We start from the raw sequence: 21,420 nt of genomic DNA on the forward strand, positions 1-21,420 counted from the left end.
TTTTAGTGGATTTTGACTGGATGTCGTTGGGTAATTTATTGTAGTTTTTTTGAACAAACATTATCCTTGCTTGCTTGCTTGGAATATCTTTGTTAATTTCGACAGGAAAAAACGCTATCTCTGGAATCACTAGTCACAAAATCAAGATGTGAAAAATGTTGTAATAAGTTATCGCTTTATTCTTTTTCCAGGAATCGTTGTAATTGATCACTTGTCCAGTTCTCAGCCAGTCATTTGTGATAATCGAGGGGCATGGTGTTGTGGTTTCCAGACTGCCAGCTCAGAATAGGAAAATACTTGGTAAGGGAGGCAGCATGCATAAAGGTTAAAAGCATCAACTTGGAAGTCAGGCACACTTGACTCCACATCCTGGCAAGTTATGGAACCTTTCTGAGCCTTACTTTCAACATCTGTGAAATGGGGTTAATCACATCTACCTTTTGGCAAAACAAAAAGCAAAGAGACAAACCAAAAAAAAAGACTCTTAACTATAGAGAACAAACTGGTGGTTGCCCAAGGGGAGGTTAGTGGAAGTGGGGGGAATGGGTGAAATAGGTAAAGGGGATTAAGAGTCCACTTACCATGATGAGCACTGGGTAATGTACAGAATTGTTGAATCACTATATTGTATACCTGAAATTAATAGAATACTGTATGTTAACTATACTGGAATTAAAATTAAAAACTTAATAAAAAAAAATCGCACCTACCTTTTGGGATTGCTGTGATGATTTACTAAGATCACGTTTCTTGTGTGCTTAGCACGGTGCCTGCATTTAGGATGGCGCAACTGGAAGTGGTCATTTAGGAATGTAATTGGACAGAAGTCTTTAGTTTCTAATGAATTGAAGTTTTTCTACTTCCCAAAGCCTTCCAATACCCTTAAAATTTTAGAGCTAGAGGGGACTTCGAAAACCTCTTAGTTCAGTCCCTTTATTTTTTTAGGTGAGGAAATAGACCAAGTGACTTAGCCAAAAATCATAACAGTATAGTTTAATAAATGCCATAGCAGGGGTAAGTTCAAATTCTATAAATATACATTTTACAAGACCAGTGCTCTAACCCCTGAGCTATAGGTCCTATAAGTACACGTTTTAAAAACATCTTTACTGAAATTAAATTTATATGCCATAAAATCCACCTGTTTGAAATGTACAATTCAGGGTTTTTTAGTATGTTCACAAAGTTGTGCAACTATCACCGCAATTTAAGTTTTGAACATTTCTGCCACTCCAGAAAGAAACCCTTGGATCTACCGACAGTCAGTTCCCATTCTTCTCCACTCTGTGTCTGCATAACCACTAATTAATCTACTTCCTGTCTATAGATTGCCTCTATTATTAACTTTTTGCATTTTATTAATACAGTCTTGGGGCGCCTGGGTGGCGCAGTCGGTTAAGCGTCCGACTTCAGCCAGGTCACGATCTCGCGCTCCGTGAGTTCGAGCCCCGCGTCAGGCTCTGGGCTGATGGCTCAGAGCCTGGAGCCTGTTTCCGATTCTGTGTCTCCCTGTCTCTCTGCCCCTCCCCCGTTCATGCTCTGTCTCTCTCTGTCCCAAAAATGAATAAACGTTGAAAAAAAAATTAAAAAAAATGTTTTAAAAAAATACAGTCTTACAACATGTCATCTTTTTTGACTGTCTCCCACTTAGCTTAAGGTTTTCAAGGTTCACCTATGTTGTTGGTATCCATACTTTATTCCTTTTTATTCAATCATATTCTATTGTATGGATATACTACATTTTATCCATCCATTTAGTAGTTCATGGACATTTGGATCGCTTTATTTTTGAGCTATTATGAATAATGCTTGGATATCCATGCACAAATTTTTGTACAGAAAGTTTTTGAGAAACTGTCCAGCTGTTTTCCAAAGCAGCTGCACCATTTTATATTCCCACCAGCAGTGTACAGGAGTTCCAGATGCTCAATATCTCCCAACTTATTATCTGACTTTTTTTTTAAGTTTATTTATTTATTTTGAAAGTGCAAGAGAGAGCGAGCACGGGAGGGGTAGAGAGAGAGGGAGAGACAGAATCCCAAGCAGGCTCTGCACTGTCAGCGCGTAGCCCGACGTGGGACTAGAACTCTTATCAGAAATAGAGTTTGCGTATATTTTCCCCCATTCTATGGGTTGTCATTTCACTTTCCTAAAAGTTACCATTTGTAGCACAAAAATTGTTAATTTTTAATGTCCAATTTATTTTTTCTTTTTCTGCTCTTGCTTTTGGCGCCGTATCTCAGAAGCCATTGCCTAATGGAGGGTCATGAAGACTTTTTCCCCTGTGTTTTCTTCCAAGAGTTTATAGTTTTAGCTCTTACGTGTTTGATACATGTTGAGTTAATTTTTGTGTATGGTAGAAGGAAGGGTCCTACTTCATTCTTTTGCATGTGGATATCTAGTTGTCCCAGCACCATTTGTTGAAAATACACATTTTTAAATAGAGTTTACACCATCCTTTTATCTGAACCTTGAAATGAAAGCCTATGTGGCCTAGGAAAAACACAGTCTGAGCAAGAGCAAAGAGTTTGGGGAAGGGATTTAGCCTTTTAGCGTGTGGGGGTTCCCGCCCCTCCCCAACCAATTCCTCAGTCTAGATTACCTGCCTGTTAATTCACCATTGGAAATCCAATACTGTTTTATTTCATTGGTTTGGGTTGAGGCCCTGGTATGAGCATTCATTAAAAATTCTGGTGACTCCAGTGTGGAGGCACACTTAAGAGCTAGTGAACTAAAGGGTTAATAGTCCTACCAAGGACCAAACCGTCAGTATCAGGAGGTGCTGCTGGAAGGGGAGATAGGCTGAGGTGCTTGCTTTTCTCCACGGAGCTGCAAGAGCTGCAAGACCGTTGTCCTTGGCTCTACAGGTGGCAGCATCTCCTTACTGAAAAAATAGAGTTGTTCCACGTCAGTGCTTTCTGGGGTTAGAAGCACTTTGGGCGTGACATATATGAACTAAGACGACTTCTACATGTAAGGGAAAAAGAGACCAATAAAAGAGCATAAATCCCAAGCACTGTTTTTCCTTTGGTAAGTGACAGAAGATGTTGTCTTACAACACAAGCATTTTTTAAAAAGAACGATTTGATTGCATGTTACAAGAGAGTATTCTACTCTGCCACTTTAGTTTCTACCTTTTCTTCTGTGGCCGCTGTGAAACAGTTTGGCTTTAAAGTAACTATGAGAACAAATTGAATTTTGAAATTAAAGATCTTAGGTCTTTCAAGTATATGAAATACAAGTAAAATGCTCTTTATTGTCTAAAACTGTATTTGCAGAAAAGTATGAGGACTCTAGCCTGCAAGGTCTGAGCAGTCCCAGTGCCGTGGTTTTTGTGTTGCCTGAAATTCTTGCTCTGCCAGTAGCAAAACGTGTCAGTACGTTCCCCATAGTAAATCTTGCAGTGCTTAGTTCCTCCTGTGTTGCTAAAAGGCTTATCTAATACAAATGCAAAGAAATAATGGATCAACAACACTCCATATTGCATTTCTTTTTAAGTAAATTACCAGTAGCAGACCTCCTGTGATTGGTTTCAATAATCCTTTTGGTTGGCACTAGTGTTTCAGAGTCCCATTAGGGATTTATTGTGCTGTAGACTAGCGCTCCTCAAAGTGTCTGTGAACCAGTAAACTGTGTTACTAGCCCACAATTAAGGAACACTTAAAAGCTGTGTAGTACTAACTTGACCTAATCTAGACGTTCGTTATGTTCTACAAAAGCATTGGCTTGCAGTGGATTGGGGAAAACAGGAAGCTGGTCCTTCCCCATGAAGCTCTGTTCTAAGTGAAGTAACTTTGAGGGGTGCCTGAGTGGCTCAGCTTTGGTTAAGTGTCTGACTTCAGCTCAGGTCACGATCTCACAGTTTGTGAGTTCGAGCCCCACGTTGGGCTCTGTGCTGACGGCTCAGAGTCTGGAGCCTGCTTCGGATTCTGTGTCTCCCTCTCTCTCTGCCCCTCACCTGCTTGCTTGCTTGCTCTTTCTCTCTCTCTCTCAAAAATAAATAAAACATTAAAAAATTTAAAAAAAAATAAAGGAAGTAACTTTGAGGAAGAAGGTATTTTAAAGAAACCATCTTTCTTTTTACATTTACTTTCTTTCTCTCAGGGATTTTGTACTGGAAGACATGGATCTTGCTGCCAATGAGCTCAGCATTTATGACAAACTTTCAGAGACTGTTGATTTGGTGAGACAGACAGGCCATCAATGTGGCATGTCAGAGAAGGCAATTGAAAAATTTATCAGACAGCTGCTGGAAAAGAATGAACCTCAGAGGGGACCACCCCAGTATCCTCTCCTTATAGCCGTGTATAAGGTAAAAATGTGTTTTGACTTGGAGATTCCTTAAACAGAGCACAAACTCTTCAACTTTCTCCCCAAATTTTACTGTTGACTGCTTCTACCATCTAACCTTAGTTTTCCTATGAATAAGTTGGCCTTTGCTCTTGTTACCATGAGTTACTAGGAAATTTGACCCATTTTGTTAAATATCCATGATGAAAGCTATATATTTATAATTAAACTGTATTTGTGTATACTTTTTAATGGAGGACATAGCCCCATAGAAGCCTGGTGCTGAGTGGCTCAGTTGGTGGAGCATGCAACTCTTGATCTCCGGGTCGTGAGTTCAGGTCCCACTCTGGGCATAGAGCCTACTTAAAAAAGAAAAAAACAAAAGGAAGAAGAAGGTTGGTGAGCCTTGCAGTTCTCATAGTTCTCAAACTTTAAATGTATTTCATTCAGGAGTGAATGTAGCCAATTTGGCAATAAATTATATTTAAAAAAATAAAATATAAATAAAATAAATTTAAAAAATGAAACCATAAAAGGTTAAAAAAATGAACGTAAATGACTTGTTTATGAAAATGGATTAGTTCCTAAGGCACAGTGAAAATAATGGAAGAGGCTGGGGTTTTTGGTTTGTTTTTTTTCTTTTTTTTCTTGGCATTAAAGTATTTTGTTTGCTGGGACAATTATTAATCCTTTTCCTGTCTTTCCTTATAGGTCCTTGTAACCCTGGGATTAATCTTGCTCACTGCCTACTTTGTGATTCAACCTTTCAGCCCATTACCACCTGAACCGGTGCTTTCTGGAGCTCACACCTGGCGCTCACTCATCCATCACATTCGGCTGATGTCCTTGCCCATTACCAAGAAGTATATGCCAGAAAATAAGGGAGTTCCTCTGCATGGGGGTGATGAAGACAGACCCTTTCCAGGTAGAATCCTGCATTTTACTACTTACACGGTGTTCTTGACAGTGTATGGTGGGAAAGGAAATAACATGTACTGACATCTAATGAGAGACACTTTCCCACTTTTGTCTTTAAAAAAATTTTTTTTGTTTTTATTTTTGAAAGAGAGAGAATGAGCTTGAGCGGGGGAGGGGGAGAGAGAGAGAGACAGGCAGACAGACAGACAGACACAGAAAGACAGAGAATCCAAAGCAGGCTCCAGCTTCTGAACTGTCAGCACAGAGCCCAATGCGGGGCTTGAACTCACAAACTGTGAGATCATGACCTGCACTGAAGTCGGACACTCAGCTGACCTGAGCCACCCAGACACCCCTCAATTTTGTCTTATTTAATTCAGTCCCCGCTAAAACTCTATTTGATAGGGGTTTTTTTGGGTTTTGTTTTTTTGTTTTTGTTTTGTTGTCCCTGTCTTGCAGATTGAGGAACTGAGGCTCAGAGAGATTAAGAAATTTGCCAGACAAACACTCCTGGGGGAACCAAATTCAAACCCCCTGATTCCAAAGCACACATGGTGGAGATGAGTATTTTTGTTTATAAGGAAAATTTCAATGTATCTTATTCTACCCTTTTCTCTCCTGTGATCCCTATCCATAATAGATATTTTAATAAATAGCTATTGATTTATTGAAAACATCTGAGTCCAGCTTGCTTTTAACCAGATCCTCGAATAGTCCTTAGCCTGTTGGGCTGGGTTTTTGTCCCACTTTGTCTTACTCTTTCAGTATAGTGTTTTCTCTGCCTCACAGTATGCTTAGTGCTCCTAAGTGGGCAGTTTTGCCAATAAGTTGAATTTAAGAAACATTTAAATTTAGTAACAGTGTATCAGTGGGAGCACAGGAATTTCTGGTCTGACATACCATTTGAGGAGTTTCCTTTTGCGAAGATTGTAACGTGTGATAAGACTTGAAATTTACCTTTTTTTTTTAATGTTTATTTTTGAGAGACAGAGTACGAGTGGGGGAGGGGCAGGGAGAGAGGGAGACACAGAATCTGAAGCAGGCTCCAGGCTCCGAGCTGTCAGCACAGAGCCCAATGCAGGACTTGAATCCATGAACATCGAGATCATGACCTGAGCTGAAGTTGGACGTTTAACTGACTGAGCCACCCAGGTGCCCCTGAAATTTGCTTTTTGAGAAAGAACAGAGGGCATTTTATTTTATTTTATTTTTTAAAGTTTATTTATTTTGAGAGAGACCTTGAGCTGAGGAGATGTAGAGAGAGGGGGAGAGAAAGAATCCCAAGCAGGCTCTACGCTGTGAGTGCGGAGCCTGATGTGGGGCTCAAACTCATGAACTGTGAGATTATGACCTGAGCCAAAGTCAAGAGTCAGGTGCTTAACCAGCTGAGCCACCCAGGTGCCCTGCATTTTATTATTTTGGTGGTATTCATCTTATTTGCCCAGATAAAGGAATATGGAAATTAATTTCACAAGTGTATTATGGGAGTTTTTGTGTAACTGTTCTGAAACCTTTAGATTCCAACATAACTGGAATCTAAACTGTTTAGGAAGCATGCTTTCTCCTCAGTGTTGTGTTCAGAAAAAATTTCCTAGTGGAAGCTACACTTTATAATGTTACTCTTTTCTCTTTTTTAACTTTTTTTTTTTTTTTTTTTTGAGAGTATGAGAGAGAGCGGGGAAGGGAGCTCAAGCTGGGGACGGATAGAGAGAGAAAATCTTAAGCAGGCTCCAAGCCCAGTGCAAAGCCTGACATGGGGCTTCATCCCTCGACCATGAGATCAGGACCTGAGCCCAAATCAAGAGTCAGGTGCTTAACCAACTGAACCACCCGGGCACCTCTATAATGTCACTCTTTAAGCCAAGATCTAATCAGTCATAAAAATCCCTTGTATTGAGTCTCCTTTGAAAGCTATTTTTGTACACTTGAGGAAATTATGGAAAGATTTTCAAAATTATGCTAAAATCAGAGGAAGGGAACATTGTAAAGCAAAAAGCCTTGTGAGGTTTTTTTGGTTTTGTTTTTTTTTTTTTTTTTAGTTAGCTCATATGTATAGAGTTTTTAATTCCAGATATAACTTCCTTGTATTTTTGAAATGTCATCAACAAAGCTTAAAAAAAAAAAAAAAAAAAAAAAAAAAGTGATGTTTCCAACTCCTCTGTCAGAAAGGTCCAGAGCACATGGGGGAAAGACCCAGAGAAACTTGTCAGGCCAGCCTGATGCTGCTTCCTCACACGAATCAATGCATCAGCCTCCTTTCCTGTCTTCCTCTCACTGCCTCCCTAAAGGCATCTTCTGCCCTTTGGCACACAGAGATCAAGTCAGCAGTTTTTAGGACCAAATTGATGGCAGTTACTCTGTTTCTCCCTGTCCTGTAAGGGAAATTTCCTTAGGCTATTGAGTTAGGAAGTGACAGTTGATGGACCACTATTGCTCATTCTCTAAATCAGAGTCTTAATAATTCAAGAAACCTTCGTGTCTTGTCAATAAGCCTAAATATTGGGTTCACTCCAAATGAGTATTTTGCCTTGCAGGTGGAAACTGAATTCTTGGAGCTCAGTTGTAAAGAGAGAGCATTGGAAGGGTGTGGTTTTTAGCTCTTTAATGTTGTTGACTATTAAAGTGCTGCTTTTGGGGCGCCTGGGTGGCGCAGTCGGTTGAGCGTCCGACTTCAGCCAGGTCACGATCTCGCGGTCCGGGAGTTCGAGCCCCGCGTCAGGCTCTGGGCTGATGGCTCAGAGCCTGGAGCCTGTTTCCGATTCTGTGTCTCCCTCTCTCTCTGCCCCTCCCCCGTTCATGCTCTGTCTCTCTCTGTCCCAAAAATAAATAAATGTTGAAAAAAAAAAAAAATTTTAAAGTGCTGCTTTTACTTACCAGTGTGGATATTGATGCACCATATATTCTTGTGTGTGATCATTCTGGGAAGCTGTGGGCATGTACAACTAATAGCATTTTGCATAGCATTTGGAAGGAAACTGAAGAATACATAATAATATAAGGGATAAATAGAAACATATGGAGGAGAATTAGGTACAAGAAATAGGAACTGCTGGGCCTGTAAGAGGGCTAGAAAAGGAAAAAAAAAATAAATTATCCTTCCTGATATCATGGTACCAATGAACCACTGCCTTTTAGTTAGAATTACTTAGCAGTACCTTTGAAGTAAATGTAGAGGGAACATGGCCTGGCAGATTCAGCTCCCTAAAGGAAAGCCCTCAAGCATATTGTTTCCTAAGGGCTGGCCTGTCAAAGGCCCCTGGATCATCTGACACTCCTTGCAGTGGCGCCTTGGGAATGACCGAGGGCACTGGGAGCAATGGTGAATACCTGACCTCTGGTAGTTTCTCCTCTTGACTCCACCCAGGGAATAAGAGGCAGCAGAGGTGGGGTTCTTTTTCTAGGTTTCAGCCTTCGGTAGGAAACCCTGCTCCTGAATTCTCTTGATGAGAAGAATGGAGGGACTCCATAGTGACTCACGTCAGCATCCCACTCTGCAGCAGAAAATAAATAAGCTGACACTTATTTAGTACTTACCAGATGCCAGGCCCCGCTCTAAGGGCTTTCCATATATTGCTTCATTTAATCTTTACATTATCCCTGTGAGGGAAGTTCTGGTTGTATGCCCGTTTTAAGGATGGAGACACCAAGGGCCAGTGACATTATGTCACTTGCCTAAGGTCCTAAGGCTACTAAGTCATGGAACCATGATTCAAACCCATCCTCGCAGTCTGAGCTCTTAGCTTCTGCTGTGAGTAGGGTGTCGCTATACACTATACCCACAGAATCTAGCTTTTAGTTTGATTTGGGAGTTCTGTGCTCTCTCTCAGCTCACCAGATGCCTCCTTTCCACTCCCTGGTGCCCAGAACAAGGTTTTTCTGGCTGGCATTGCATGTCCAAAGATAAACCATCCTTTGGGCCCTGGCCCTTTAGAATTTTCCTGAACTAGTCTTTTCCTAGGCATTCCGCCCAGCTCATCTTCCCAGTCTACAGCCTTATGGGTAATGTGTGACTTGTTTGACTTAATCCTTTATCTGATTAACCCATAGTTTTCCCTTCACGGTCACATTCTTAGTCCCCCCCAGTCCCGACCTCATATCTTTATGTCCACTTTGATCCTACCAGCCATCCTCTTGGCTTTCATCCTTCCATGGAATCACTGAGTCTTAGAGCTAAAGAGGAACTTGAGCACTGATCTAATACATAGCCTTGTTTTGTAAAGAGGGAATTGAGGACAGGAAAGGTGAAGTAACTTGTTCACCCAGCTAAAAATGCCTCACTGGCACTCGAACCTTTATTTCGTAATTCTAGTATGGTGTTCTCTCCATCACACCACACTCACTGTCTGCTATCTTTGCCCTCAGCCAAGCCAGGCTCCTGCATGTTAGGCCCAATTTGTTTACTTGGGACATCAGTAATTTTTTTTTAAGGTTTTATTTTTGGGGCACCTGGGTGGCTCAGTCGATCGAGCGTCTGACTTTGGCTCGGTCATGATCTCACGGTTCGTGGGTTCAAGCCCTGCTTCAGGCTGTGTGCTGACAGCTCAGAGCCTGGAGCCTGCTTCTGATTCTGTGTCTCCCTCTCTCTCTGCCCCTCCCCTGCTCACACTCTGTTTCTGTCTCTCGCTCTCAAAACTAAGTAAACATTAAAGAAGAATTTTTTTTGAAAGATCTTATTTTTAAGTAATCTCTACATCCCACACAGGGCTTGAAATCACAACCTTGTGATCAAGAGTCTCATGCTTTATCGACTAAGCCAGCCAGGCGCCCCTAGGCATTTATAATTTTTAATTATGACACCCATTGATGCTGAGGCGGTCTGAGATAGTCTCATATACAATGGAAAAGTGTATCTCTGTATCTGTACCGCATAATTGGAACTTTACATATCCATGACCTTTCAAGGGAAGGTTGGAGTAGATCCAGCAACATCAAGTGGTTTTAGGAGTAGATCATTCAATGACTTAGAACTGAGGACCAAAGCAGAGTCTAGGCTAGTGCCCAAAGATGAACTGCTTGGACCTCAGAAAATGCCCTACTATTTTATTTGCAAATAAAATTTGAGGTGATGATAACAAATATGTCAAGCACTTACTGTGTAGGAGGCACTGTGCCATGTACTATGTTGTGTATTTTCTCAGTCCTTACAACAATTACAGAGGTAGTTACCATTTTTCTGTCCCTTCCAAAGATGAGGAAACTTGATATGCAAGGGGGTTGACTAACCTAAAGTCTCACGTTTAGAGTCCACTTAAATGTATATATATATATATATATATATATATATATATATATACACACACACACACACACACACACACATATACATACACACACACGTACATGTATACATACATATATATATATATATATATATATATTTTTTAAGTTTATTTGAGAGAGAACACACATGTGTGAGCAGGGGTGGGGCAGAGAGAGAGAATTCCAAGCAGGCTCTGCACTGTCAGCATGGACCCCAGTGCAAGGCTCTATCTCATGAACCACGAGATCATGACTTGAGCTGAAATCAAGAGTCGGACCCCAACAGAGCCACCCAGGTGCCTCTAGAGTCCATTTTTTAAAATAGAAGTATAGGGGTACCTGGGTGGCTCAGTCTGTTAAGCATCTGACTTGAGCTCGGGTCACGGTTTCACGGCTCGGGTTCGAGCCCCACGTCGGGGTCTGTGCTGACAGCTCAGAGCCTGGAGCCTGCTTCAGATTCTGTTTCCCTCTTTCCCTGCCCCTCCCCTGCTCATGCTGTCTGTCTCTCTCTCAAAAAATAAACATTAAAAAAATTTAAAGTTGAAGTATAATTGATCTACAATGTTACGTTAGTTTCAGGTGTACAACATAGTTATTGGACAAGTCTGCACTTTATGCTGTGCTCACCACAAGTGTAGCTGCCATCTGTCACCACACAAGGCTAATACAGTACAACTGACTGTATCCCCTATGCTTTACCTTTCATCCTCATGACTTACTCATTCCATAACTGGAACCCTGTATCTCAGCCCCCTTCACCCATTTTGCCCATTCCTCTCATCCCCCTTCCTTCTGGCAACCATCAGTTCTCTGTTTTTTTGAGTCTCTTGCTGCCTGTTTTTAAAAAAATATTTTAATGTTTTTTTATTTATTTTTGAGACAGAGAGAGACAGAGCATGAGCAGGGGAGGGACAGAGAGAGAGCGAGACACAGAGTCTAAAGCAGGGTCCAGGTTCTGAGCTGTCAGCACAGAGCCTGACGTGGGGTTCGAACTCACGAACTGTGAGATCATGACCTGAGCCGAAGTCGGACGCTCAACCGACTGAGCCACCCAGGCGCCCCCCCCCCTTTTTTTCTGATTCCACATGTAAATGAAATCATATAGTATTCATCTTTGTCTGTCTGACTTAATTTCACTTAGCCACAGTACCGTCTCGGTCCACCCATGTTGTTACAAATGGCAAGATCTCATTCTTTTTTATAACTGAGTAATATTCCAGTGTATGTGTGTAATATGTGGGGTTTCACTTCTCTGTCACACTTTTTTAAAATTTAAAATAGCTATTATAAGGAGGTTTTTTTGGAGCAAAGAAACGTTGGACATTAAAAGAAAGTTAGGAAGTTGCCATCCAACTTCCATGGGCCTTTCTGTCTGCTGCTGCAGGAAGAGTGGATAGAAAGAGAGGGAAGGCTGGAAAGAAGGCACATGCAGCAGGTAAGGTGGCCGGAGAAGAGCTCCATCCTGGAGTGGCCTGGAATGGCCTGCTCTGTGCTGCTGGCTATTTTCCAGGATGGGATTTTGCTCACTTTGTGCTATCATGGTTCCAGCCGATTGTATAGCGAACATTATCAGGTGAAGCCATCCTATCTGGAAAGATAGAGGCCACGTTGGAAGTCTGGGTACTTCTCCTTTTTGGGGCATTTTATGGGAAGGGGAGGAAGCACCCCAACCATACACCCCATACACACCCAAGACAGTTCACTGCCTGGCGATTCCCCAGTCCCTTCCCACCAAAATATAAACACTTTCTTTATCCACCTTGGTGATCTCAGGGCTGTAGAGAAATCAAAAGTAGCTCTTCCTTTTGAAGATTGGCTCCCCTAATTCAGATGGATGGCATAAGTTACCCCATTCCAGTGATCCCTTTTCCTCATTACTTCCCCCTCTTCCTTTGCTGGACGCCAGCCTGGCCAGTGTCTCTGCTCCTGTAGAGTACCTCTCCAGAGGCCTGCCTTCTTAAGATGACTGAACCCTCCATTTCATAAGTTTTCGTGGCCTCCAAAGACATTTCTATTTGAAAAATACATTAAAACCCATACAAAGACAATAAAAAGGTATACGATTTTTATGCTTAAAAATACACTTTTAATAAAGTAAAATTTCTCTTGATCCCTTTAACTCCTCCACCAAACCAACCCCTGGTAATAATTTGATATACATCCTTCTGAGTTTTTCCATGGCTGTACAGATAGATATACTTTTGGGTACACACGCACACATAGAGAAAGGTCTTATGTAGCTTGCGTAAATACTTCCAGCTACTACCAGAAGTTGGGTGGCTTAAAACAACAGTAAATCTGGGGTGCCTGGATAGCTGAATTGGTTGAGCATCTGGCTCTTGTTTTCTGCTCAGGTCATGATCCCAGGGTTATGGGATCAAGCCCCGTGTTGGGCTCTGTGCTGGGCTTGGAGCCTACTTAGGATTCTCTCTTTCTCCCTCTGCCTCTCTCCCCTAAATCAAGATCTCAGTAAGACTGTACTACCTCTAGGGAAGATTCTTCTTTGCCTGCTTCTGGTGATTGCCAGAAATCCTTGGTATCCCCTGGCCATGATAGCAGAACCCCAGTCTTTGCAGCCATCTTTACATGGCCATCTTTCCTCCATGTCTTTTGTATCCTCTTATCTTCTCATAAGGATACCATTTAGATTAGGTTTAAGGCCCACTCTACTTCAGTAGGACTTCATCTTAATTAGTTACATCTGCAAAGATTCTGTTTTCAATTGTGGTCACGTTCTGAGGTTCCAGAAAGACTCGAATTTGAGAGGGACACTATTCAACCCAGTATACACATTTTTCAGGATCTTATACTATTCCATTCTGTGACTATTCCATAATTTAAATTTCTAGTTTTTTGTTTTTTTGGTTTTTTTGGGTTTTTTTGCTGTTATAAAATGCACCTGGGACATTCATATATACGTACCTTTAAAAAGTTTTTTAAAATAATTTATTTTTGAGAGTGTGCATGCAAATGGGGGAGGGGCAGAGAGTGAGGAGGACAGAGGATCTGAAGCAGGCTCTGTGCTGACAGCAGAGAGCCTGATGCAGGGCTCAAACTCACAAACTGAGATCATGACCTGAGCCGAAGTTGGATGCTTAACTGATTGAGCCACCCAGGTGCCCCCATATATACATATACTATTATTCCTGTAAGAGATTCTTAGAAGTAGAATAGCTGGGTTAAAGGGCATTTTCAATTATAATAAATACTACCCAGATTGTCTTCATAAACTTATACCAACTTTCATTAACAGTATATGTTGCTCACCAGGACTGGATATTGTCACTGTTTTGCCAGTTAGAAAACTAAAGAATGGTATCTTATTTTAAGATGTATTTTTTTTTACTATTATTGCAGTTGGATATCTTTTCATATGTTTTATAGACCATTTATATTTATTTTTCTGTGAATTTACTGTGAATTGTCCCAACATCATTTATTGCATTCATCCTTTCTTCACTGAATTGAAATTGACCTTTATCACAAATCAAATATTCTCACGTGTGTGTGTGTGTGTCTGTCTGTCTGTGCCGGATTTGTTACTGCATTCTTTGTTCTGTGTTATTAAACTTTTTGTCTGTTACTTTATAAGAACATAGTTCTTATTATTTGCAATAGTTATGTTTCATAAAGTCTATGCAAACTTTTTGTTGCTTTATAAGAAGATACAGTCCTTTCTCATTATTTTCTGTAGTTATGTTTTATGAAGTCCCTGCAGACACTGAATTAGTGTTTGCACTAGTTACTAATTAGTAATTACTAATTACTGACCCACTGCCCCTAGGGAAACTCAGAGTTAGGTTCCTGAGAGTCTCTGGGCACATTTTCATCAAGTGATGAATACCTGACTTTGTTTTATGTATATTTTGTTTAAAGATACCTTATTTAATATATATTGTTGATTCATTAACACTGAATTCACGTCAACAAGCACTATAACTCCTACCTAAACAAAGCTTACCCAACACATGTATTTTCCCTGGAAGGCACATCACAGCCTGCTTGCACTTAGGAGTGCTAGAGAGTACTTTAGCACTGTGCTCCGAGGCCATTTTTTAATTAGTGAACTAGTTGTTGAGTTTTGGGTTCATAGCAAAGCTAAGTAGAAAGTGCAGAGAGTTCCCATATACCCCGTCCCCAAAAACAGCATCCTTGGGAGCCATTCTGAACTGCAAAACCACAATAAGAATGCGAAAACCGTGGCACCAAGTAGCCAAAAGGACACTCGTTTACAGTTCGAAGGTGAAGCAAAAAGGTAGAGTGTTGTCTCCTTCCACCTCAGCTAGAGTTCGCCCCTCTGCATCACCACAAGAATTGATTGGGGTTACAAATAAATTTCAGAGAGTAAGCAGGTTCACAGATCAGAGTCTGTAAATAATGAGGATTGACGGTACTTTCTGAATTACAGTAGCTTTATAGAATGCTGCTATACGTTTTTATACTTAGTAGCGCAAGTTCCTCATTTTTTTCTTATTCAAGACTTTATTGTCTACAACTCTTACCGTACGATATTAGACGAATAAGCCAGTTGAAAATGGGCAAAAGATTTGAGTAGACATTTCTCCAAAAAAAAGATATGCAGATAATGGGAATGTAAACTAGTGCAGCTGCTTTGGAAAAGTTTGGCAGTTCCTTGGAAAATTCAACACAGAGTTATTAAGTGACCTAGTAATTCCACTCCTAGGTGTGTACACAGAAGAATTGGAAACACATGTCCACACAAAAACTTGTATGCAAATATTCATAGAAGCATTGTCCGTAGTAGCCCCAAAGTAGAAATGTCCAGCAACATATGAATGAATAAGCAAAATGTAGTATATCCACGTAATGGAATATTACCTGACAATAGAAAGGAAAGAACATTTGATATGCACTGTAACATGGATGAACCCAGAAAACATGCTAAATTAAAGAAGCCAGACAAAAAAGACCCTATATTGTACAATTCCATTTATTTGAGATATCAGGATCTGCAAATGCACGAACACTAAAAGATGAGTAGTTGCCTAGTGCTGGCGGCAGAGGGGTTAGAATGGGAAGTGTCTACTAATAGGCATGGGGTTTCTTTTTAGGGTAATAAAAATGTTTTATAATTAGATAATGGTGATAGTTATTCAACTGTGTGAATATACTAAAAGCCAATGAATTGTACACTTTAAATGAATGAATTTTTCTCCCTCTCTCTCTGCCCCTCCCCCGTTCATGCTCTGTCTCTCTCTGTCCCAAAAATAAATAAACTTTGAAAAAAAAAAAATTTAAATGAATGAATTTTATGGTCTGGGAATTAAACCTCAATAAAGCTGTTTTTTTTTGTTTTTTTTTTAATGTTTATTTATTTCTGAGACAGAGACAGAGCACGAGTGGGGGAGGGGCAGAGAGAGGAGGACACACAGAATCTGAAGCAGGCTCCAGGCTCCGAGCTGTCAGCACAGAGCCCGACGCGGGGCTTGAACTCACAAACTGTGAGATAATGACCTGAGCCAAAGTCGGTTGCTCAACCGACTGAGCCACCCAGGCACCTTTTTTTTTTTATTTTAATGTTTTATCTACATGGAGAAATAAAATAATGCTCTTTCCCTCCAGTCTTGCCCTCTTTATGCCCAGCATGGAGAGAGGCTCGAGCCATCCAGTGACTCATGAGCAGTGAGGGGTGAGGGTCCTCAGGTCCACCATCTGCCTGAGGTGTATCATATGAGGCTCTTAATGTATTCTTTTTTTTAAATTGTTTTTTTTTAATTTTATTCATTTTTGAGAGACAGAGACAGAGGGTAAGCTGGGGAGGGGCAGAGAGAGAGGTGGACACAGAATCCAAAGCAGGCTCCAGGCTCCGAACTGTCAGCATGGAGCCCGATGCGGGGCTTGAACCCACGGGCTGTGAGATCGACCTGAAGTCAGATGCTTAACACAGACTGAGCCATCCAGGCACCCTCTTAATGTATTCTTTAATGGTATCTGTGCCTGCGGGGGGTGTCCTCTATAGATTTTAAGCAGTGACCATGCTTTGTAATTCATTTGTATTACCTAGAATGCCTTCTGGCCCTTAAATTATTTCCAGAGTTACTTGGGGCAGGGGATGGATTATTGCCTGTTCTTATACATTTACTCTTGTAGATGAACTTCAGAATGAGATTGTCACAGCCTCACCCTACTCCTACCTTCATCAGAAGCAAACTCTGGTGGGAACCTATCCAAGTTCTACTGAATATACTTTTGGGTAGACTTGGCGTCTTTGTAGTATTTAGCCTTCCTGCCCAAGATTGCGGTATGATATGTTTATTTATTCAGGTCTTATGTTATGCCCTTCTTGTTAAATTTATTGCTGGTTGTGAAAGAGGCCATTTTCCGTTCCAATTTTTAAATGACTGTGGCCAGGAGAGTAAGAAGTAATTGATGTTCCTGTGTCTGGACGTGAATGTCTTATATTCTGCCACCTTATTGAGTCCACTTTTTAGTACTCTATTCTTTCTTTTTCTTTCCTGATTTTCCTTCCCAGGGTTTTCTTCTTCCACCTGCTTCTGAAAGCATCTCTACCTGGACATCCCAAGAATATCTAAAGTTCAGAATAAAACTGAAATTAACTAAGTTACAGTTAAAATAATGTGTCTGTGCTCTTAGGTTCAGAACTGCTCACTGCTAGCTCTTGAGACACCTTTATAAATTGAGAGAAGATGCCCCCTTTCTCCTGACACATGACTCTTATCTCCTGGGGAGATTGCCATACCTAACTGATTCCGTCTGAATATGACGCATGACCGCAGAAAAATGTCATAATGAATCTGCAGGTGTCTGGCGTCTCCTGTGTCCGGGCTCTCTTAGACGAGGTGCATTCAGGCAGTCTCGGCTGCAGAGGCATTCTTGTAGCACTGCTTATATTTTATTTTATTTTTATTTTTATTTTTTATTTTATTTATTTTATCTTATTTTATTTTATTTTATTTTTTTCAACGTTCATTTATTTTTGGGACAGAGAGAGACAGAGCATGAACGGGGGAGGGGCAGAGAAAGAGGGAGACACAGAATCAGAAACAGGCTCCAGGCTCTGAGCCATCAGCCCAGAGCCTGACGCAGGGCTCGAACTCACGGACCGCGAGATCGTGACCTGGCTGAAGTCGGACGCTTAACCGACTGCGCCACCCAGGCGCCCCTATTTTATTTTATTTTTAATAAAAACGTTTATTCTTGAGAGAGACAGAGACCGTGCGAGCAGGTGAGGGACAGAGAGAGAGGGAGACAGAATCCAAAGCAGGCTCCAGGCTCTGAGCTGTCAGCACAGAGCCCCGACGCAGGGCTTGAACTCACAAACTGCAAGATCATGACCTGAGCTAAAGTTAGACGCTTAACTGACTGAGCCACCCAGGTGCCCCTTTGCAGTGCTGCTTAGATCTGTAGATTTTGTCTTTGCTGCCTCAGTTTACCTCATTATATTTCACCTCTCATCACAGGACAAGTTCCGCCACCCCACCCACCGCCAAAAAGACAAAAACAAAGTAAAACCCAGTCGTCCTCTTCCCAGCCTCTCTGTTCCCACTCTAGTCACAATCCAGAATAACCTTCCTGAAGCATCAGGAAACCCCTGCCTGAGGCCTTTGATGGTTCCTTGTTTTGCTCAGAGTCAGATGTGCTTCATGCCCTGGAAGCCCGCATCATGGCCTTCCTCCGCAGCTACTTTTCTCGTTTCCCCCGCCACCCCCTCTGTGCTCTTCCCCAGATGGGAACTCATGGTTAGCGCCTGTCTCCTGTCACTCTCTGTTTGCTCATCTGTAAAGGGAGAATAGCGCTGCCTCCTCAGTAATTCTACGGCAACAGGTAAATGATACAGCACGCGATGGTGACCAGCACCGGGCCTGGCACTTTCCACTTTCCCCTTCCTTCCCTCTCCCTCGTGAGGATTTTGTAAACTGAAATGCTGTATAATTATAACATGTTTAGATTATTTATGCCTCACCGTATGTCCATTACCCAAAGTTCTTGTATTTAGGCAGGAATTCATATTTGACCTCTAATCAGGAACATTTGAAAATATTCCAGAAGGAAAAATAAGGATAACTTTGCAGCCTCAGTGTGCCACCAAAACAGGTGCCATTGAAGGGTTCCCGGGTGTCCTTGGAGGCCCCTGGCAGGCTTAAGGATGCAGCATTGTCTCCTGGCTGTGACAGTCTGTCCACAATTAAGGCAGGTGAGGAGGGGAGGTGACAGCCTCCTCAAGGAACACAGGATCTGTCTGCAGGAGATGGAGGGTGTTTGGAGGGTCCTCAGGAGACGTGCTGAGAACAAACACAGTCCTTCCCTGGTGGAGATTTCCTCCGCCCCGCTACTACTGCCTTAAGAAAACATGGAAAAAGCCCTTGCTGCCGGCCACAGCAAATGTTTTCTGGTTAAGAGTCATTTTCCAAGTGTGTTTATTGGTTCAGAGAATTGATTTCATTTCAGCCCCATTTGGTGGTCTGTTTATCTTTTGTTCTAGGCTTTCTCCCGATTCGGTTTCCATTGGGTTTTAATCAGAAACCATCTGGTGAAAGCATTTTGGATCCAAATTAGAGTTTATCATAAGAACAATCTCCAAGAACACAGATGAAACCCAGAGTGGAACAGAACACAAACAAGAAATAATGCAATAACACTATCAACAGAACAGTGTCAGAGGGAGGGAGGAGGAGGAGAGGGAAACTGAGAAGGGATGTGTAGAGAGGGAGTCAACCCTTCAGAGGAGGACCAGCCAGGGATAGGGGGTGGGCAGGCAACTAGCACTCACATCAGGGGCTGGTGGGCCCTTCTTCCCTTGCTGACCAACCTGCAGCCCTTGGAGGGGTAGAAACCATGGTTAGTAGCCCTTACCCACTTCTGAGCCGGGACAGAGCGCTGTCTGATGGGCACATGCAACTCACTTCGCTCCAGAGATGGGCCCCTGAAATGTCCCGTCTCCTCTCCATCCCTTCTCTCTGCACCCTTTTCTTGCTCTCCCTTTCCCAGAGTCATCCTGGCCTCCACTTGGAGAAGACACGCAGTGGGGCTCATCACTGATGATGGGACCTTTGCCGGCCCCTCCCCCAAGTGCTGTAGACTTTCAGACGCTTGGGTCACGGGTTAGAAAACAGTGGAAGATTTACCTCTCCAGCCCCACGTCACTGAATATACCAACTGGTCGACGTTGCTGCTTTGACTTAGGAGATACATATACGTGTTAAAAAAATATTTTCTGTAAAGTATAGAAGATTATAAAGAAGAGCATAACCTCTCCTTCCTACCCCATCCCCTGTGCCCTCTGCCCCTTCCTCAGAGGCTACCTACTTCATATGTATCTTTTCAGAGGTCACCAGTGCTTATCATTGTTAGCTTTTAAAAATTACTATTATATCTCTCCTTTTTGCTTTCACTGCTGAGGCTACTAGATTTACCTGCTGTGTTCTTCCTGTATCTGCCTTCTCCACTTCCCTTCCTGTCGCAGACTTTGACTCTTGGTGGGCAAACAGTTGTGAGCAGAATGAGTCGAACCCCATCCCTGCCAACTGCAGTGGCTGTGCTCAGAAATTACCCCTCAAGGTGATGCTCCTGGAAGACACCCCAAAGAAATTTGAGAGACTCCATCCTCTGGTGATCAAGGTGAGCAAGGAACGCGCTTCTCCCCCTGACAGATGATCTGTTCGATGCCCAGAAGGCAGCAAGCTCTGTGACATTCCTGATAAGTAATTCTGTGTTATTTTGTCTCGCTCTTGTCCGCCTTGCAAGACGGGCCAGCTCTTGCTGCCAGAGGAGCTTCAGCATTTTTTGTGCCAGTACCCCGAGGTGGCGGAGGGCTTCCCCGAAGGGCTTTTCACCAAGTGGTGGCGCTGCCTTCCTGAGCGGTGGCTCCCATTTCCTTATCCATGGTGAGTGCGGGAAAGGGCACTTAGTCTGTGTGTGGTGGCAAGGGGGCAGACCGAAGGTCCAAACAGTACCCCTGAGACCCTCCCATGCCCCGCACTGTGTGAACACTCTCCGGTACCCTCTTTGAGTCAGACAATACTCAGGAGCTCGCTGTTGAAAAACCAGTGATGGGAGATAAAGAGGATGAAGTCGAAGAGGTGCCTTGGAAGGGCTGTCGCCACGAGTGGACACCGACATTGCCTAATAGCATCACAGATTATCTCTGCGCATGTTTTTACGCAGAATGCCTCCTGAGCATCGGAGGGCTAACGAGAAAGCCTGAAGAATGGAAGGGAAGCTTCATTTCCTGGCACCTTGTTTGTGCCAGGCAGTGTGGCATGGTGGTTAGTGCCTGTTGCTCATTGGTGATGCTCATAATAGCTCTAGGAAGTAGGAATTATCATTGTCATTTTCAGATCAGAAAAGTGGGGATCAGAGAGGTTAAGTACCTTGCTTAAGGTCACCCAGGCAGGATTGAAATGCAGGTCTGTCTTCCCATTTCTTCCTGTGTCCTATAGAAGACATGGTCTGTTTTTTGGGGTGAAGGTTTCTGTCTAGAAGAAAAGAAAGCCAGTTTCCATCTAGAACCATTCCAAAAGAGAATTAAAATGGCTTTTTTTGGACCTTTTTGTTAGATAATTTCTCAATGCTTTTGTCTTTCTTAAACCTTTATTTGATTTCTTACTTATGCATTGATTTGCATGATTGAATACTCAACTTTAACTAGTCAGGCCTCCCACCGCATGCCACAGCGCCTTAGGTTCATGATTTTTGCCCGTTCCTCCTCCCTTCTGTTCTCCCGCCTGGCCTGTTACTTCAGTCTCTTTTCCAAGATAGAATGAATGGACCGTTTATTTCCTTCCTCTATATGTTGTTTTAGCTGGATTTTATAAACATCCCACCCACACGTACAAATCGTGGCTGTGGAGTTGTGTGTGTGCTTGTGCATGTCACAGTTAATTGATTTGGCATGACTGTTCCTCATGAACCTGATACTTAAGATATTGTCCTGATATTTTTCCCTCGTTACCCACCGCCCACAGTTTTCCC

The 21,420-nt window shown here is 42.3% G+C and overlaps 1 protein-coding gene and 1 long non-coding RNA gene across 10 annotated transcripts in view; one reads left to right on the forward strand and one right to left on the reverse strand.

Moving 5' to 3' along the window:
• CB2H6orf89 (chromosome B2 C6orf89 homolog) overlaps window positions 1–21,420 on the forward strand; it is a 46,052-nt gene that overhangs the window by 12,814 nt on the left and 11,818 nt on the right. For 7 of the 9 annotated variants that reach the window (XM_086706717.1, XM_025925440.2, XM_086706721.1 and 4 more), the window contains 4 exons: window positions 4,105–4,312; window positions 5,002–5,215; window positions 19,913–20,067; window positions 20,194–20,333. In XM_086706717.1, the coding sequence (XP_086562843.1) occupies window positions 4,105–4,312; window positions 5,002–5,215; window positions 19,913–20,067; window positions 20,194–20,333 (717 nt within the window). Of the gene's footprint in view, window positions 1–2,867; window positions 3,031–4,104; window positions 4,313–5,001; window positions 5,216–19,912; window positions 20,068–20,193; window positions 20,334–21,420 lie in introns of those variants that run through there. The other 2 variants (XM_086706720.1, XM_025925442.2) reach the window with 2 other exon arrangements.
• On the reverse strand, window positions 157–21,394 carry LOC147580917 (uncharacterized). Its single transcript, XR_015251203.1, has 3 exons — window positions 20,820–21,394; window positions 582–633; window positions 157–279 (listed from the first exon to the last, which is right to left on the reverse strand). It is a non-coding gene; the product is annotated as an uncharacterized LOC147580917 (long non-coding RNA).

The sequence above is a fragment of the Puma concolor genome, chromosome B2, assembly GCF_028749965.1.
Source record: "Puma concolor isolate L17-30 chromosome B2, mPumCon1.1.hap2, whole genome shotgun sequence".
NCBI lineage: Eukaryota > Metazoa > Chordata > Mammalia > Carnivora > Felidae > Puma > Puma concolor.